We start from the raw sequence: 17,968 nt of genomic DNA on the forward strand, positions 1-17,968 counted from the left end.
CATTTACGTCAGCATGATAGACTACATCTTTTCAAACATTGCACCGCCCACATGATAGTGTATGATGCGATGACGCACGTATATCTGATGCGCCACCGCGCTCAGCGCACTGCCCTTGTGACAGCGGTCATGTGACCATACGAGACGCGGTGACGCACAGACGCTGATGACGTCATCGCGCCTGGCGTGGCAACTCTCTGTTGACGGTCAGGTGATAGTGCACGACGCGGTCACGTGCATATGCCTGTGACGTCGTCGCGCAATAGCGCGGCCGTCCCCCCCCTTTCTTCTTTCTATCGAAGGCGGTCACGTGACAGCGCGTGACGTAGCCACGCATACACGCTCATCACGTCATCGCGCTTTGGCACGGCCACCTCCCCTCATTTTCCTCCTATTAGAGGGGTCTAATTGACAGCACGCCCCCCCATGGGAGGAGTGTGCATGTAAACAGTCAATACATATAAGTTCTCTAGAAGTAACCACAGAGGTATAAGGAGCGATCGGTGAGCACAATTATTACTTTTATAGTTAAATAAATCCTATTGGACACATGATTTGCACCATAATTGATCAGAACAAAGATTGTCTCATATTGACAGCTTGAAACCCTTCCCCCATGTGACATGATTGGTTGAAACGCCGCCATACCCCCTCTCGAGGAGGAGCAAAGCTTGCTTTAAAAGGACTGACATCTCCACAATGCACAGATAGCCCTGACCTACCATCCAGGCCAGAGGCGCTACCACTTCTCTATCAGACTGTAGATACTCTGCTAGATATAGGCAGTTAGGAACACATGGAGCTTTAGCCAGGAGAGGCTGTTTCTCACCATAAACAAATGGGGTATTAGACTAAATACGACAGTCTTTACCTCCCGGTGGGCTTTAATACTATAGGAAGTATGCTTTAACTCCGAACTCCTATATCATATAGGATAAGTCCTCAGACGCTTGATTATCAGGATAAGACATCCTCCAACACTATGCAGGCTGTCATCCTATAGGAGTTATGCCATAATATGCATTCCTATACTATACTGAGATCAGTAAAATTTGAGTGTTGATTTGTTGCATTCAAGCTACACTCAAATAGAAGTATACTGATCTCTGAAATAATAAAGCTCTGTTCCCTCTGGATTAGGGACAATAAAAGTCCTCTAGACTAAAATTAATTGAAGGGTCTAAGACTCAAACTCTGGAGTTGACATCATGTTATAACACATATGGTACTATGTTAAAAATCTCCTGATGACCCGCCATCATCAAGCGGAGAAATGCGTTGAGATTGTAATACTGATCAAGCTATTGTAGGCTTGATTATATCAACAAGATTGAAAAGTACCATCAAAATTGCGAAGAAATTATTAACACACTATTGAGCTAGTCATTCGTATGCCTGACTAAACAAACACAAGACTAAAAAGTACCATCAAAAGAGTCTAATTATCAAGCCCTGGCTTGAATTGAGTGACTAAGAGCCCTAAGAAATTATATAAAATCGGCTCTTTTTCATTCAATAACAAGCAGAATCGCCCATTATCTATTCCCTAGTGGGCATCCGCTTGAAACTTCCTTTTTGTGACAAAAAACTATGAGATATTGGGCCATCTGGCGGATGAGAAGCCATAACAACTATTTGTGACTCTTGAAGGTGTCACTATCCCCATAAATTTAGTGGATGCATCTATTACACCCTTAGAACCTTATAACGTGGGATGTTTATCAGTGTCATCTGGTAATACAATCAGGTACCAGTGGGACTGACGAATAGAGATCCACTAATAAAACAACACACGGGGAAGGATGCATAGCAAGCTAATGACATCCTGAGTTCTGAGTATAGAACCTTTTCTTAGATTTATTTGCCTACCACACTGCTCTATTTTTGACACAACCTATTAGTATCCTCCTTTGAAGGCAAATACTATAGATAGCAAGTGGTAGTAAGTCTCACTTTTGAGACTCGCACACCTCTATAAAAGTCAGAGGTCTATGTGTAGTGCCCTATTTGTGTTTTATGGGGTTTTTTTAAATTATCTAATAAAAAGATTCGTTTTTATAAATTTCTGTCTAAACTGTGAAGGGCTTTATTTGAATATATTAGACGTCTCTGCCTCTGTGACTAGACCATGCTGAAATATAAAAGCAACAATTTGATTGGTTCGCCAATTGATTTTGGCACTACTTATTGCACAGAACATTTGACATAAACTAGGTTAACAATCTGGATTTTCACTTTATAACTTAAATCAGTAATAGTAGTTTTAGCTTTATGTTGGGGGCTATTGCCTTGCAAAAATATAACTTTCAATTCTCTGCATAATACAATGAGCTTAACTCTAAAAATTTCCACTAAAAGGCTAATTCCACATGGGTGATTGTGATTTTGCCACGAGAAAAATCTCTGCAAAATCGTGTCTTTGTTCCTGCTATTTTTGAGATTCAGCAATGCTTTTTTTTTTTTTTTTAAAGAATAATCCGGAGTCGCTGCAGCCCACGATAAGATCGCGTGACTTTTTTTTTCACAAAAGTCAATATTACTTTCTAATGTTAAAATCGCATCACAACGCAAGTTTGTGCGATGCGATAAAGCGGCTCCATAGAGAAACGTCTGAGATGAAAATCACATATCACAGAAAGATAGAGCATGCCACGATTTTTTGTTCTTTCAACATGGCATCAGTGAGGACATTGCAGATGGCCAGGAAACCATCGAAGATAATTGGTTTCATAAATCAGGGCTCCAATGAATCTATGAATGATTTTTCCCAAGGGCCGATACGTCATGTGAAAAAAATCTCTGCATATCCTATTTTCATCCGCTTCAATGGACAAAAATAGGACATGCAATGTGCAGAGTGCGGGGTGATCATACAGCAGATGGATGTTTGTCCGTGTGCTGTCCAAAGTGAGTTGCGCCCAACACACATTAGCCATGTGAATCTAGCCTATTGTTCCACAACCATAAATTTTAGTGGGGATGATGTATTCCTGGTGGTGTATGACCTTTATATTTTGCCAACACTTTTATTGTTAAAGGGTTATTCCCACCTTTAAATGTTTGTGGCATATCTTGCACATTTGCCATAAATGTGAGGGACGCAACACCACCCATGTGGAGAATAAAGAGGTGATGGCGCTGTTTATTCAATTAAAACTGCCACCCAGTTCTCCATTTATTCTCCTACCTGAATGTACCTACATTCTAGAGCACGTGTCAAACACCTGGCCCGCTGCCTCATTTTATGTGGCCCGCGGCATGCCAACGCTGCTCACCACTAAAGCGATTACCAGCTGGGGTGTCGCAGCTCCCCGCTGGTAATCACGCTGTTGGCGCTGATCCCAGTGCACACTGTGACGTCAGTGTGCAGCCGGGATCCTCCTCCCCTGACTCCCCTGCTCCTCAGTTCCACAGGAGAGGACTCGGGGAGGAAGCGTGCTGGGTGCACACACTGGCGTCGGTGTGCACTCGGGCTCAGTGCGAGCAGAGGGGGAGCTGCGCTGACAGGAGGAGGTAAGTATATGAGTGGGGGGGTTAATATTACTGGGGGTGGGGGGGGGTTAATATTACTGGGGGGGAAAGTTAATATTACTGTGTGTGGGTTAATATTACTGGGGGGAAAGTTAATATTACTGTGGGGGGGTTATAATACTAGTGGGGTTAATACTGTGGGGGTCGCTATTACTAGTGGGGACAATACTGTGGGGGCCGCTATTACTAGTGGGGCCAATACTGTGGGGGTCACTATTACTAGTGGGGCCAATACTGTGGGGGTCGCTATTACTAGTGGGGCCAATCCTGTGGGGGTCGCTATTACTAGTGGGGCCAATACTGTGGGGGGTCACTATTACTAGTGGGGCCAATACTTTGGGGGGTCGCTATTACTAGTGGGGCCAACACTGTGGGGGTCGCTATTACTAGTGGGGCCAATACTGTGGGGGTCGCTATTACTAGGGGGGCCAATACTTTGGGGGTCGCTATTACTAGGGGGGCCAATACTGTGGGGGTCGCTATTACTAGGGGGGCCAATACTGTGGGGGTCGCTATTACTAGGGGGGCCAATACTGTGGGGGTCGCTATTACTAGGGGGGCCAATACTGTGGGGGTCGCTATTACTAGAGGGGCCAATACTGTGGGGGTCGCTATTACTAGAGGGGCCAATACTGTGGGGGTCGCTATTACTAGAGGGGCCAATACTGTGGGGGTCGCTATTACTAGAGGGGCCAATACTGTGGGGGTCGCTATTACTAGAGGGGCCAATACTTTGGGGGTCGCTATTACTAGGGGGGCCAATACTGTGGGGGTCGCTATTACTAGGGGGGCCAATACTGTGGGGGTCGCTATTACTAGTGGGGCCAATACTGTGGGGGTCGCTATTACTAGTGGGGCCAATACTGTGGGGGTCGCTATTAGGGCTCGTTCACACAGGCGTAATCGTATTTCGGTCTCACAAATACGCTGCATATTTGCGCAATCGAAAATCGCTTATGCCTGTGTATTTGGGCATGCAAAAATGAACGCAGATGGGCTCACTGAAATGGTGCGCAAATATGCAGTGAATACATAGGTTTTCTGTGCATTCACCACGTATTTGAATGTCTCATTCATTTCAATGGCCTATCTGGGTGCTTAGTATGCAACAAAATAGGTCATGCTTCCATTTGCTGCATATTATGTATGCAAATACGCTTGTGTGAACAGGCCCTTAGTATACTGTCTTACAATCGGTCTTTTGAAGGTCACAATAAGCCTGATGTGGCCCCCGGTGAAAATGAGTTTGACACCCCCTGTTCAAGAGCATCTTCCAGAGGTGGGACCCACAAATGCCCCCAAAATACACGTTTTAAAAGCTGTATTTGTGGTCTCACCATACTGTACAAATTTTCTTTGCCTTATTTCATGTTTATTTTCATTTCAATGCTGTCTTAAAAGTGTTTTTGTCAACATTGCTATTCTTTATGGAATTTTAAATGAAAAGGCATGTAGTCAACATTTGTTACAGATGTGTCTTATCTTATCCTAGGATTCGTTGAGCCAAGAAGAGTTATGTGCCACAAGATGACCAGCTTTTCAGAAAAAGATGTTACGAGATGTCAATATAATTGTGTTGTGAATTGTAGGCTGCTAGCTTGTTATAATATTGTATAGAATTTTGTACGAGAAATTGGAGACCTGAACACTTTATCCTGCATGGTGAATGCTGCAAAAAAGCACAGTGCCAGAATTATGTTTTTTGGGCGCAGTAAAAAAAAATTGAACAGTGATCAAAAACCGTAGGTTTCCCAAAATAATATCAATAGAACCGCAGCTCAACCCACAGAAAAACAAACCCATTGGCTTCTTTGAATTTTTTTTGTAATTTTCAACAATAGTTAAAACATAAACTATATAAATTCAGTATGGCCGTAATTACGACTCACAAAATAAAGTGAACATGTCATTTTTGCTGATCTGTGAAAGATGTAAAAACTCAAGCACATTCCACATGGCTGATCGCTATTATGCCATGAGAAAATTGCGGCAAAGTCGCATTTTTGTTCTCACGATTTTTGAGCATCAGCGATTTTTTTTATTTATTTATTTTTTTAAAGAATCTCTCATTACTGACGCCTGCGATAAAATCGCATGATTTTTTTTTATTGCGCAGGTCAACAGAACTTTCTATTGTTAAAATTTAGAGATGAGCGAACGTAGTACTCATTTCGAGTAATTACTCGATCGAGCACCGCGATTTTTGAGTACTTCCGTAGTCTGGTGAAAAGATTCGGGGGCGGGGGGAGGCGTGGCGGAGCGGGGGGTAGCAGCGGGGAACAGGGGGGAGCCCTCTCTCTCTCCCTCTTCCCCCCCCCACTCCCCGCTGCAACCCCCCACTCACCCACACCGCCCCCCGAATCTTTTCGCCCAAGTACGGAAGTACTCGAAAATCGCGGCGCTCGGGCGAAAAAGGGGCGTGGCCGAGTATGCTCGCTCATCTCTATTAAAATTGCATCGAAATGCAGAAAGGAGGCTCAGTAGGGAAACCTGGGAGATGAAAAATCTCACATTGCAGAAAGATAGAACATGCCGCAATTTTTTGTTCTTGCAACATCGCATCAGTCTAAACATCACTATTGGGAAGGAAACAGTTGTAAATCATTGGTTTCATAAATCTGCTTTGTTACACTCGCAATGCGTGAAAATCATGCGATTTTTATTGCCTGTGTAAAAACCACCCATACAAAGACGGCATACTTCTATTTGTTTTTTATTTATCCCCCATCTAAACAGTTCAACATTTTTGAAGTACATTATATGGTGATTACATGGTACACTAAAAAATATTAGTTCAACCACAAATAAGCCTTCATACAGCTATGTCCATGGGGAAAAGTTGTAGGTCTTGGAGGGCAGGGACAAAACCCAGAGATACAAAAATGAAAAATCTTTCATCTTGAAAGGGTTAGCGAGTAGCGACTTTCACCAAACAACTTAAATAATGTTGTTGTACATTTGTAGAACAGGTTGTTATGGTGAAATAAAGTATATGTATCATTTGCTTTATACTTTACTATAATAAAATGTAATGCAAACAGAGTCGCTAGAAGAATCTATAATGCTCGGACAGATCAAAAGACCTGGCCGCCAAAGGATGCAATGGCTGATACTGTCATAGCTGATACTGGCATGGATATCACACAACTGAAAGAAGCAGTGCAAAACCGAGAAACATGGAGGGAGCTCGCCTCTAGGGTCACCGAGGGTCGTGAACGACTAAACGACTAACAACAACATCATAATAGAATATAATTAAATATTTTGCTGTTCGTTTTAAAAAACCATAGTTGAATTTGTATTTTTTATGATTTTTCATCATTATATACTTGTATTTACACATACAATGATCAGCCATAACATTAAAATTATTAAATGATTAAATTGATGATTTTCTTGTGACAATGAACCTGTCAAAGGTCGCCTGCACGCGGGCGGGTCGGACACCACATGCAGGATTCCCGCAGCAGAGTTCGACCCGATGCCCCCAGCTTACCTCTCCGCCTTCTTTTCTTATGCTACGAACGTGCCAGCAGGCGCATGTGCAGTACAGAGGATGCCGTGCCGTCGGTATGGCGATGATGCAGTCTCTGCTGCTAATGTGCTGACCAGAGCATCGGCCGGAACATGCGCAGCTGATGATTGCAGAATGGCCGCGGGACGGAATGCTTCCATTGATTTCAACGGAAGCCGGCCATGCGTAGCATGCACAATATCAAAGCATGCTGTGATTTCTCCCCCGCGAGCGGAAAATCATCAATTTCCGCTCGTGGGCAGGAAAGCGCGTTTCCCATAGCATGCTATGGGCTGGATTTGCTGCAGAATCCGGAGGATCCCGATCTGGAATTCGCAATGCAAATCCGCCCTAGTGCTGCAAGTAAACAATTCTAAAAGGGACACTTACTTTTCAGGCAATTTATGCTCATCTAATACCCTGTATGTGTTTAAACAATTTTGTAATGTAGTAATAATAATCTTCGTATAGCGCCAACTTATTCTGCAGCATGTAATGTACTTAAATTAAATTTTGAATTTACAGTGGTACAACATAAAAAAATGTTTAAGTACAACCCCCTCTGCAATCCACTACCTGTCATCGGGCATTCAAAATGAAGAATGATGCAGGTTTGTTCACAGCAAACTCGAGACAAATGTAATGTCAAGATGCAATGTAAAGATAACTGCATATACCAGGTTAATTGAATAAAAACTAGAGATTTTGTACACGCTGACTGCAAATGTGAGAGTGCAGGGAAGCTCAGCCTGTGAAGATGGCTGTGGGGGAGGGACTAAGGCATTGACCTAATGTTCTAGTTGCTGAATGCTTAAAGGGGTTGTCCCGCGCCGAAACGGGTTTTTTTTTTTTTCAATAGGCCCCCCGTTCGGCGCGAGACAAACCCGATGCAGGGGTAAAAAAAAAAAAACGGATAGTACTTACCCGAATCCCCGCGCTGCGGCGACTTCTTACTTACCTTGCTAAGATGGCTGCCGGGATCTTCACCCACGGTGGACCGCAGGTCTTCTCCCATGGTGCACCGTGGGCTCTGTGCGTTCCATTGCCGATTCCAGCCTCCTGATTGGCTGGAATCGGCACACGTGACGGGGCGGAGCTACGAGGAGCAGCTCTCCGGCACGAGCGGCCCCATTCAGAAGGGAGAAGACCGGACTGCGCAAGCGCGTCTAATCGGGAGATTAGACGCTGAAATTAGACGGATCCATGGAGACGAGGACGCTAGCAACGGAGCAGGTAAGTGAATAACTTCTGTATGGCTCATATTTAATGCACGATGTATATTACAAAGTGCATTAATATGGCCATACAGAAGTGTATAACCCCACTTGCTTTCGCGGGACAATCCCCTTTAACAACAAGCAGTGGATTGGCTCTTCAAATTTAATTTACAGTGGTAAAAAGAAAAATCACGGCAAGTATATTGCAAGATTGATCAGAAACACAAAGGCTATTAGATGAGCATAACTTGTCTGAATAACTTTGTCATTTTAACCCCTTAAGAACACGGCCTATTTTGGGCTTTAGGACGCAATGACTTTTGTCGGATTTTTTTTCTCCATTTATCAAGTCATAACTTTTTTATTTTTCCGTCGACGCGGCTGTATAAGGGCTTGTTTTTTGCGTGGCAAGCTGTAGTTTTTATTGGTGCCAATTTTGCGTACATTTGACTATATTGTAAAACTTTAATTTTTTTTTTAGCAGGGAGAGAACGCATCAATTCTGCCATAGATTTATTTTTTTTACAGCGTTAATCATGCAGCATAAATGACACAATCCATTTTTTCTGTGGATCGATACGGTTACAACGATACCAAAATGTTTACATTTTTTAGGTTTTTCCACTTTTCTGCAATAAAAACCCTTTTTTTGGAAATCTTTTTTTTTTTTTTTCTAAATTGCTGCATTTAAAGTCCTGTAACTTTTTAATTTTTTTATGTACGGAGCTCTGTGAGGGCTTATTTGCGAGACGAGCTGTAGTTTTTATTGGTACCATTTACATAGGAACCTACTAGGTCTAAAGTTTTTAAACTTTTTTTTAATCTTTTTTTTCACACAACTTGTATCCCCCTGGGGGACTTTCACCACAGTACTGCTGATCGCAGTACCCAGTGCCTTATCGCTTATACAGCGACAATAGGCATTGACAATACAGGACGCCAGTGTCCTGTTGCCATGGTGACAGGCCGGGTTCTCGCGATAACATCGCGAGAGCAGGCCGAAACAGAGGGAGCGCGCTTCTGTGAACTCTTTCCCTGCCGCAATCTACTTAGATCGTGGCAGGGAAGGGGTTAACAGCGGGGAGCATCTCCGATGCCCCCCTCTGCTGTTGCAGCGGGACGCCGGCTGTGACTGACAGCTGGCTCCCGCTGCGGGATAGCGCGGGATCATATGTGATCCTGCGCTATTCCCAGGACGTAAGTTTACATCCTGTTGCGGGAAGTACCCCGCTCCCAGGACGTAAACTTACGCCCTGGAGCGGGAAGGGGTTAAAATTCAGGTGTTAGAAGCAGCAAAATAGAGAAATTTAAGGAACTTACTTTGGTAAGGTCCAAGCTGTGATGGCTAGACAACTGGGTCAGAGCATCTCCAAAATGGCAGATTTTATAAACGGGGTCATGGGTATCCAAGAGTCACTAATATGTATGCCATACAATTCTACAGAAGAGCCACTGTAAGACATGTTACTGAAAACGAATTTGCCAAAACCACACTGCATCACAGCTTGCTAATTTTTTTATTTTTTTTTTAAACTAGCAATGCTCCCTGGCTTTTAGTACCCAGCAGCCTGGTCAGGTGATGCCACTACAGGTTGCTGGGAAACAGAAGACGGGGAGAGCCAACAGCGGGAAGCCTTCGGAGGAGGTGAGGGGAAGCGCGCTGCCTAGTATGAGATCTGCTCCGGATACGTGGCAGATTTCCAGTAGAAATACGCACTAATGGTACAAATTTTGACTGTTCTTTGGATGCAGAAATGCTGTTGAGTTTACAGGGGAAATTCTCCAGCATTTCTGCCATGTGTAAACATGCCTAAGTCAGCTTGAGGTATGCTGCCACGTGCAGAGTGGAGCTAGTAGTAATGTCGCCTATATTGACCCCAGTAGTAATACTGCTCCCTATATCATCCCTAGTAATAAATGGCCTCAGTAGTAATAGTAACCCCCCACAGCAGCCTCAATAGTAATAGTGACCCCTCCCCCCCCCCACAGCAGCCCTAGTAGTAAGTGATGACTCCCCCCAGTAGTAATAGTGATTGCCCCCCAGGAGTAGTGACCCCCCCCTACCCCACACAGTGGCCCATGTGATAACAGTGACCCCTCCCCTGCTACAGTGGCCCCAATAGTAGATGACACCCCCCTCACAGTGGCCCCAATAGTAAGTGACACCTTCCCCACAGTGGCCCTAATAGTAAGTGACTCCCCTCCCCAGTGGCCCCAATAAGTGACCCCCCCCCCCCACAGTGGCCTGAATCGTAATAGTGACCCCCCCCCCCCACCACAGTGGCCCGAATAGTAATAGTGACCCCCCCCCCAATGGCCCCAGTGGGAATAGTGACCCCCCCCCCATGACCACAATGGTCCCAGTAGTAATAGTGACCCCATCACCACCACCACAGTGGCCCCAGTAGTAATAGTGACCCCACCACCACCACCACAGTGGCCCCAGTAGTAATAGTGACCCCACCACCACCACCACAGTGGCTCCAGTAGTAATAGTGACACCACCACCACCACAGTGGCCCCAGTAGTAATAGTGACCCCCCCCACCACCACCACCACAGTGGCCCCAGTAGTAATAGTGACCCCACCACCACCACCACCACAGTGGCCCCAGTAGTAATAGTGACCCCCCACCACCACCACCACAGTGGCCCCAGTAGTAATAGTGACCCCACCACCACAGTGGCGCCAGTAGTAATAGTGACCCCACCACCACAGTGGCCGCAGTAGTAATAGTGACCCCACCACCACCACCACAGTGGCCCCAGTAGTAATAGTGACCCCACCACCACAGTGGCCCCAGTAGTAATAGTGACCCCCACCACCACCACCACCACAGTGGCCCCAGTAGTAATAGTGACCCCCCCCCCCACCACCACCACAGTGGCCCCAGTAGTAATAGTGACCCCCCCCCACCACCACCACCACAGTGGCCCCAGTAGTAATAGTGACCCCCCACCACCACCACCACAGTAGCCCCAGTAGTTATAGTGACCCCCCACCACCACCACCACAGTGGCCCCAGTAGTAATAGTGACCCCACCACCACCACCACGGTGGCCCCAGTAGTAATAGTGACCCCACCACCACCACCACAGTGGCCCCAGTAGTAATAGTGACCCCACCACCACCACCACAGTGGCCCCAGTACAAATAGTGACCCCCCACCACCACCACCACAGTGGCCCCAGTCGTAATAGTGACCCCACAACCACAGTGGCCCCAGTAGCCCCAGTAGTAATAGTGACCCCACCACCACCACCACAGTGGCCCCAGTAGTAATAGTGACCCCACCACCACCACCACAGTGGCCCCAGTAGTAATAGTGACCCCACCACCACCACCACAGTGGCCCCAGTAGTAATAGTGACCCCACCACCACCACCACAGTGGCTCCAGTAGTAATAGTGACCCCACCACCACAGTGGCTCCAGTAGTAATAGTGACACCACCACCACCACAGTGGCCCCAGTAGTAATAGTGGACCCCCCCCCACCACCACCACAGTGGCCCCAGTAGTAATAGTGACCCCCCCATCACCACCACCACAGTGGCCCCAGTAGTAATAGTGACCCCCCACCACCACCACCACAGTGGCCCCAGTAGTAATAGTGACCCCACCACCACAGTGGCCCCAGTAGTAATAGTGACCCCACCACCACCACCACAGTGGCCCCAGTAGTAAGTGTGACCCCACCACCACCACAGTGGCCCCAGTAGTAATAGTGACCCCCCCACCCCCACCACCACAGTGGCCCCAGTAGTAATAGTGACCCCCCCACCACCACCACCACAGTGGCCCCAGTAGTAATAGTGACCCCACCACCACAGTGGCCCCAGTAGTAATAGTGATCCCCCCCGTACCACCACAGTGGCCCCAGTAGTAATAGTGACCCTCCCGTACCACCACAGTGGCCCCAGTAGTAATAGTGACCCCACCACCACCACAGTGGCCCCATTAGTAATAGTGACCCCCCACCACCACCACCACAGTGGCCCCAGTAGTAATAGTGACCCCACCACCACAGTGGCCCCAGTAGTAATAGTGACCCCACCACCACCACCACAGTGGCCCCAGTAGTAAGTGTGACCCCACCACCACCACAGTGGCCCCAGTAGTAATAGTGACCCCCCACCACCACCACCACAGTGGCCCCAGTAGTAATAGTGACCCCACCACCACAGTGGCCCCAGTAGTAATAGTGACCCCACCACCACCACCACAGTGGCCCCAGTAGTAAGTGTGACCCCACCACCACCACAGTGGCCCCAGTAGTAATAGTGACCCCCCCACCCCCACCACCACAGTGGCCCCAGTAGTAATAGTGACCCCCCCACCACCACCACCACAGTGGCCCCAGTAGTAATAGTGACCCCACCACCACAGTGGCCCCAGTAGTAATAGTGAAACCCCCCGTACCACCACAGTGGCCTCAGTAGTAATAGTGACCCTCCCGTACCACCACAGTGGCCCCAGTAGTAATAGTGACCCCACCACCACCACAGTGGCCCCATTAGTAATAGTGACCCCCACCACCACCACAGTGGCCCCAGTAGTAATAGTGACCCCACCACCACAGTGGCCCCAGTAGTAATAGTGACCCCACCACCACCACCACAGTGGCCCCAGTAGTAAGTGTGACCCCACCACCACCACAGTGGCCCCAGTAGTAATAGTGACCCCCCCCACCCCCACCACCACAGTGGCCCCAGTAGTAATAGTGACCCCCCCACCACCACCACCACAGTGGCCCCAGTAGTAATAGTGACCCCACCACCACAGTGGCCCCAGTAGTAATAGTGACCCTCCCGTACCACCACAGTGGCCCCAGTAGTAATAGTGACCCCACCACCACCACCGTGGCCCCAGTAGTAATAGTGACCCCACCACCACCACAGTGGCCCCAGTAGTAATAGTGACCCCACCACCACCACCACAGTGGCCCCAGTAGTAATAGTGACTCCCCACCACCACCACCACAGTGGCCCCAGTCGTAATAGTGACCCCACCACCACAGTGGCCCCAGTAGCCCCAGTAGTAATAGTGACCCCACCACCACCACCACAGTGGCCCCAGTAGTAATAGTGACCCCACCACCACAGTGGCCCCAGTAGTAATAGTGACACCACCACTACCACCACAGTGGCCCCAGTAGTAATAGTGACCCCACCACCACCACCACAGTGGCTCCAGTAGTAATAGTGACACCACCACCACCACAGTGGCCCCAGTAGTAATAGTGACCCCACCACCACCACCACCACAGTGGCCCCAGTAGTAATAGTGACCCCACCACCACAGTGGCCCCAGTAGTAATAGTGACCCCACCACCACCACCACAGTGGCTCCAGTAGTAATAGTGACACCACCACCACCACAGTGGCCCCAGTAGTAATAGTGACCCCCCACCACCACCACCACAGTGGCCCCAGTAGTAATAGTGACCCCACCACCACAGTGGCCCCAGTAGTAATAGTGACCCCACCACCACCACCACAGTGGCCCCAGTAGTAATAGTGACCCCACCACCACCACCACAGTGGCCCCAGTAGTAATAGTGACCCCACCACCACCACCACAGTTGCCCAAGTAGTAATAGTGACACCACCACCACCACAGTGGCCCCAGTAGTAATAGTGACCCCCCCACTACCACCACCACAGTGGCCCCAGTAGTAATAGTGAACCCCCCCCACCACCACCACAGTGGCCCCAGTAGTAATAGTGACCCCACCACCACAGTGGCCCCAGTAGCCCCAGTAGTAATAGTGACCCCACCACCACAGTGGCCCCAGTAATAATAGTGACCCCACCACCACCACAGTGGCCCCAGTAGTAATAGTGACCCCACCACCACCACAGTGGCCCCAGTAGTAATAGTGACCCCACCACCACCACCACAGTGGCCCCAGTAGTAATAGTGACCCCACCACCACCACAGTGGCCCCAGTAGTCATAGTGACCCCCCACCCCCACCACCACCACCACAGTGGCCCCAGTAGTAATAGTGACCCCACCACCACCACCACCACCACCACCACCACAGTGGCCCCAGTAGTAATAGTGACCCCCCCCCCCCACCACTACCACAGTGGCCCCAGTCGTAATAGTGACCCCACCACCACAGTGGCCCCAGTAGCCCCAGTAGTAATAGTGACCCCACCACCACCACCACAGTGGCCCCAGTAGTAATAGTGACCCCACCACCACCACCACAGTGGCCCCAGTAGTAATAGTGACACCACCACCACCACCACAGTGGCCCCAGTAGTAATAGTGACCCCACCACCACCACCACAGTGGCTCCAGTAGTAATAGTGACACCACCACCACCACAGTGGCCCCAGTAGTAATAGTGACCCCACCACCACCACCACCACAGTGGCCCCAGTAGTAATAGTGACCCCACCACCACAGTGGCCCCAGTAGTAATAGTGACCCCACCACCACCACCACAGTGGCTCCAGTAGTAATAGTGACACCACCACCACCACCGTGGCCCCAGTAGTAATAGTGACCCCCCACCACCACCACCACAGTGGCCCCAGTAGTAATAGTGACCCCACCACCACAGTGGCCCCAGTAGTAATAGTGACCCCACCACCACCACCACAGTGGCCCCAGTAGTAATAGTGACCCCACCACCACCACCACAGTGGCCCCAGTAGTAATAGTGACCCCACCACCACCACCACAGTTGCCCAAGTAGTAATAGTGACACCACCACCACCACAGTGGCCCCAGTAATAATAGTGACCCCCCCACTACCACCACCACAGTGGCCCCAGTAGTAATAGTGAACCCCACCACCACCACCACAGTGGCCCCAGTAGTAATAGTGACCCCACCACCACAGTGGCCCCAGTAGCCCCAGTAGTAATAGTGACCCCACCACCACAGTGGCCCCAGTAATAATAGTGACCCCACCACCACCACAGTGGCCCCAGTAGTAATAGTGACCCCACCACCACCACAGTGGCCCCAGTAGTAATAGTGACCCCACCACCACCACCACAGTGGCCCCAGTAGTAATAGTGACCCCACCACCACCACAGTGGCCCCAGTAGTAATAGTGACCCCCCCACCCCCACCACCACCACCACAGTGGCCCCAGTAGTAATAGTGACCCCACCACCACCACCACCACCACCACAGTGGCCCCATTAGTAATACTGACGCCACCACCACAGTGGCCCCATTAGTAATACTGACCCCACCACCACAGTGGCCCCAGTAGTAATAGTGACCCCCCACCACCACCACCACAGTGGCCCCAGTAGTAATAGTGACCCCACCACCACAGTGGCCCCAGTAGTAATAGTGATCCCCCCCGTACCACCACAGTGGCCCCAGTAGTAATAGTGACCCTCCCGTACCACCACAGTGGCCCCAGTAGTAATAGTGACCCCACCACCACCACAGTGGCCCCATTAGTAATAGTGACCCCCACCACCACCACAGTGGCCCCAGTAGTAATAGTGACCCCCCCCCCCCCACCACCACCAACAACACAGTGGCCCCAGTAGTATGTGACCCACCACCACCACAGTGGCCTCAGTAGTATGTGACCCCCCCCCCACCATCACAGTGGCCCCATTAGTAATACTGACGCCACCACCACAGTGGCCCCATTAGTAATACTGACCCCACCACCACAGTGGCCCCAGTAGTAATAGTGACCCCCCACCACCACCACAGTGGCCCCAGTAGTAATAGTGACCCACCACCCCAGTGGCTTCCATAGTAATAGTGACCCCACCACCACCACAGTGGCCCCATTAGCAATACTGACCCCACCACCACAGTGACATCAGTAGTAAAAGTGGCCCTAGTAGTAATAGTGACCCCCACCACCACCTCAGTGGCTCCAGTAGCAATAGTGACCCCCACCATCACCACAGTGGCCCCAGTAGTAGTAATGACCCCCCACCACCACAGTGGCCCCAGTAGTAATATTGACCCCCCCCCCCACCACCACCACCACAGTGGCCCCAGTAGTAATAGTGACCCCACCACCACAGTGGCCCTAGTAGTAATAGTGACTCCCCACCACCACAGTGGCCCCAGTAGTAATAGTGACCCCCCACCACCACAGTGGCCCCAGTAGTAATAGTGACCACCCACCACCACAGTGGCCCCAGTAGTAATAGTGACCCCACCACCACAGTGGCCCCAGTAGTAATAGTGACCCCACCACCACCACCACAGTGGCCCCAGTAGTAATAGTGACCCACCACCACCACAGTGGCCCCAGTGGTAATAGTGACCCCACCACCACCACAGTGGCCCCATTAGTAATAGTGACACCACCACCACAGTGGCCCCAGTAGTAATAGTGACCCCCACCACCACCACCACCACCACAGTGGCTCCAGTAGTAATAGTGACCCCCCACCACCACCACAGTCATCAGTAGTAATAGTGACCACCACCACAGTGGCCCCAGTAGTAATAGTGACCCCACCACCACAGTGGCCCCAGTAGTAATAGTGACCCCACCACCACCACCACAGTGGCCCCAGTAGTAATAGTGACCCACCACCACCACAGTGGCCCCAGTGGTAATAGTGACCCCACCACCACCACAGTGGCCCCATTAGTAATAGTGACACCACCACCACAGTGGCCCCAGTAGTAATAGTGACCCCCACCACCACCACCACCACCACAGTGGCTCCAGTAGTAATAGTGACCCCCCACCACCACCACAGTCATCAGTAGTAATAGTGACCACCACCACAGTGGCCCCAGTAGTAATAGTGACCCCCCCACCACCACCACAGTGGCTCCAGTAGTAATAGTGACCACCACCACAGTGGCCCCAGTAGTAGTAATGACCAGATGTCCCAAAAGCAGGACAAATGGCTCTCCTGCTGGGGACAGAGTCCTAAAGCAGGATATCTGGTCACCTTACTAAAATTTAACCCTCCAGACTAGCACCTATTTTACTGTCTTTATTTAAAGATCGGGTGGGATTTGTGAAGGGCTGACAAGCACTGGACAATACAAGGAAGGTTTTTAACTCATTATGTAAAATCTGTGAAATTTCCTGCAGCAGTCCTCTCTTTGGAAGCTGAAAAGATCTTTGACCATATACGCCTTTCTCAGCTTTGAACAAAATAGGTTTTGAGGGCCTTTTTTTTCAAAGCTATTTCCGCATTGTATTCAAACCCCTCACGCTGGGTATTTACAAATGGTGCTGTATTGGACAAATTTAATATTACTAAAAGGCACTAGCCAGGTTTGCTCCTTGTTTCCAATTATATTAATACTAGCATTGGAACCTACGAGAGTGGGACAGAGAGGTAGCTCAAGAATTTAGTAATAGAGTGTAGGCAAGCTTCTCATTTGACGGACTAAAGCACTCAAGTGTAGCACGCATGTTATTAAACTACACTGTAATGGTATTATATACCAGTTCATCTGGCCCACTGTTGTGGAGATTTTTAATACATACATTTAAAAAATCCTATCCAGTACAAAACTGCATATATGCTGCAGTGTTCTGCCACACTGAGCAGCACACAGTGTAGTGGGGCCCCTCCATAAGCATGAATGTATTTGTATCGTGCTTACTGTATTGTCAGTGTATTTGTGTTGTATGAATATGACATGTATTGCATAGCTGCAGCACTGAATGTGTTACTGTCTGGGTTATGTCTGGAAATGTATCCTTTCTATGTCATGTGACCTTATTTTATATGTA

At 49.1% G+C, this 17,968-nt stretch overlaps 1 protein-coding gene across 1 annotated transcript in view; it reads left to right on the plus strand.

Moving 5' to 3' along the window:
* Positions 1–7,019, plus strand: part of LOC136581955 (capping protein, Arp2/3 and myosin-I linker protein 3-like) — a 218,027-nt gene extending 211,008 nt beyond the window's left edge. Inside the window, exon 21 of the mRNA XM_066582666.1 lies at positions 5,024–7,019. Coding sequence (XP_066438763.1) covers positions 5,024–5,062 — 39 coding nt within the window. The 3' untranslated portion in view covers positions 5,063–7,019. The remainder of the gene's footprint in view (positions 1–5,023) is intronic.
* The last annotated feature ends 10,949 nt before the right edge of the window (positions 7,020–17,968 follow it).

This window comes from Eleutherodactylus coqui, chromosome 11, assembly GCF_035609145.1.
Source record: "Eleutherodactylus coqui strain aEleCoq1 chromosome 11, aEleCoq1.hap1, whole genome shotgun sequence".
NCBI classification, from domain to species: domain Eukaryota; kingdom Metazoa; phylum Chordata; class Amphibia; order Anura; family Eleutherodactylidae; genus Eleutherodactylus; species Eleutherodactylus coqui.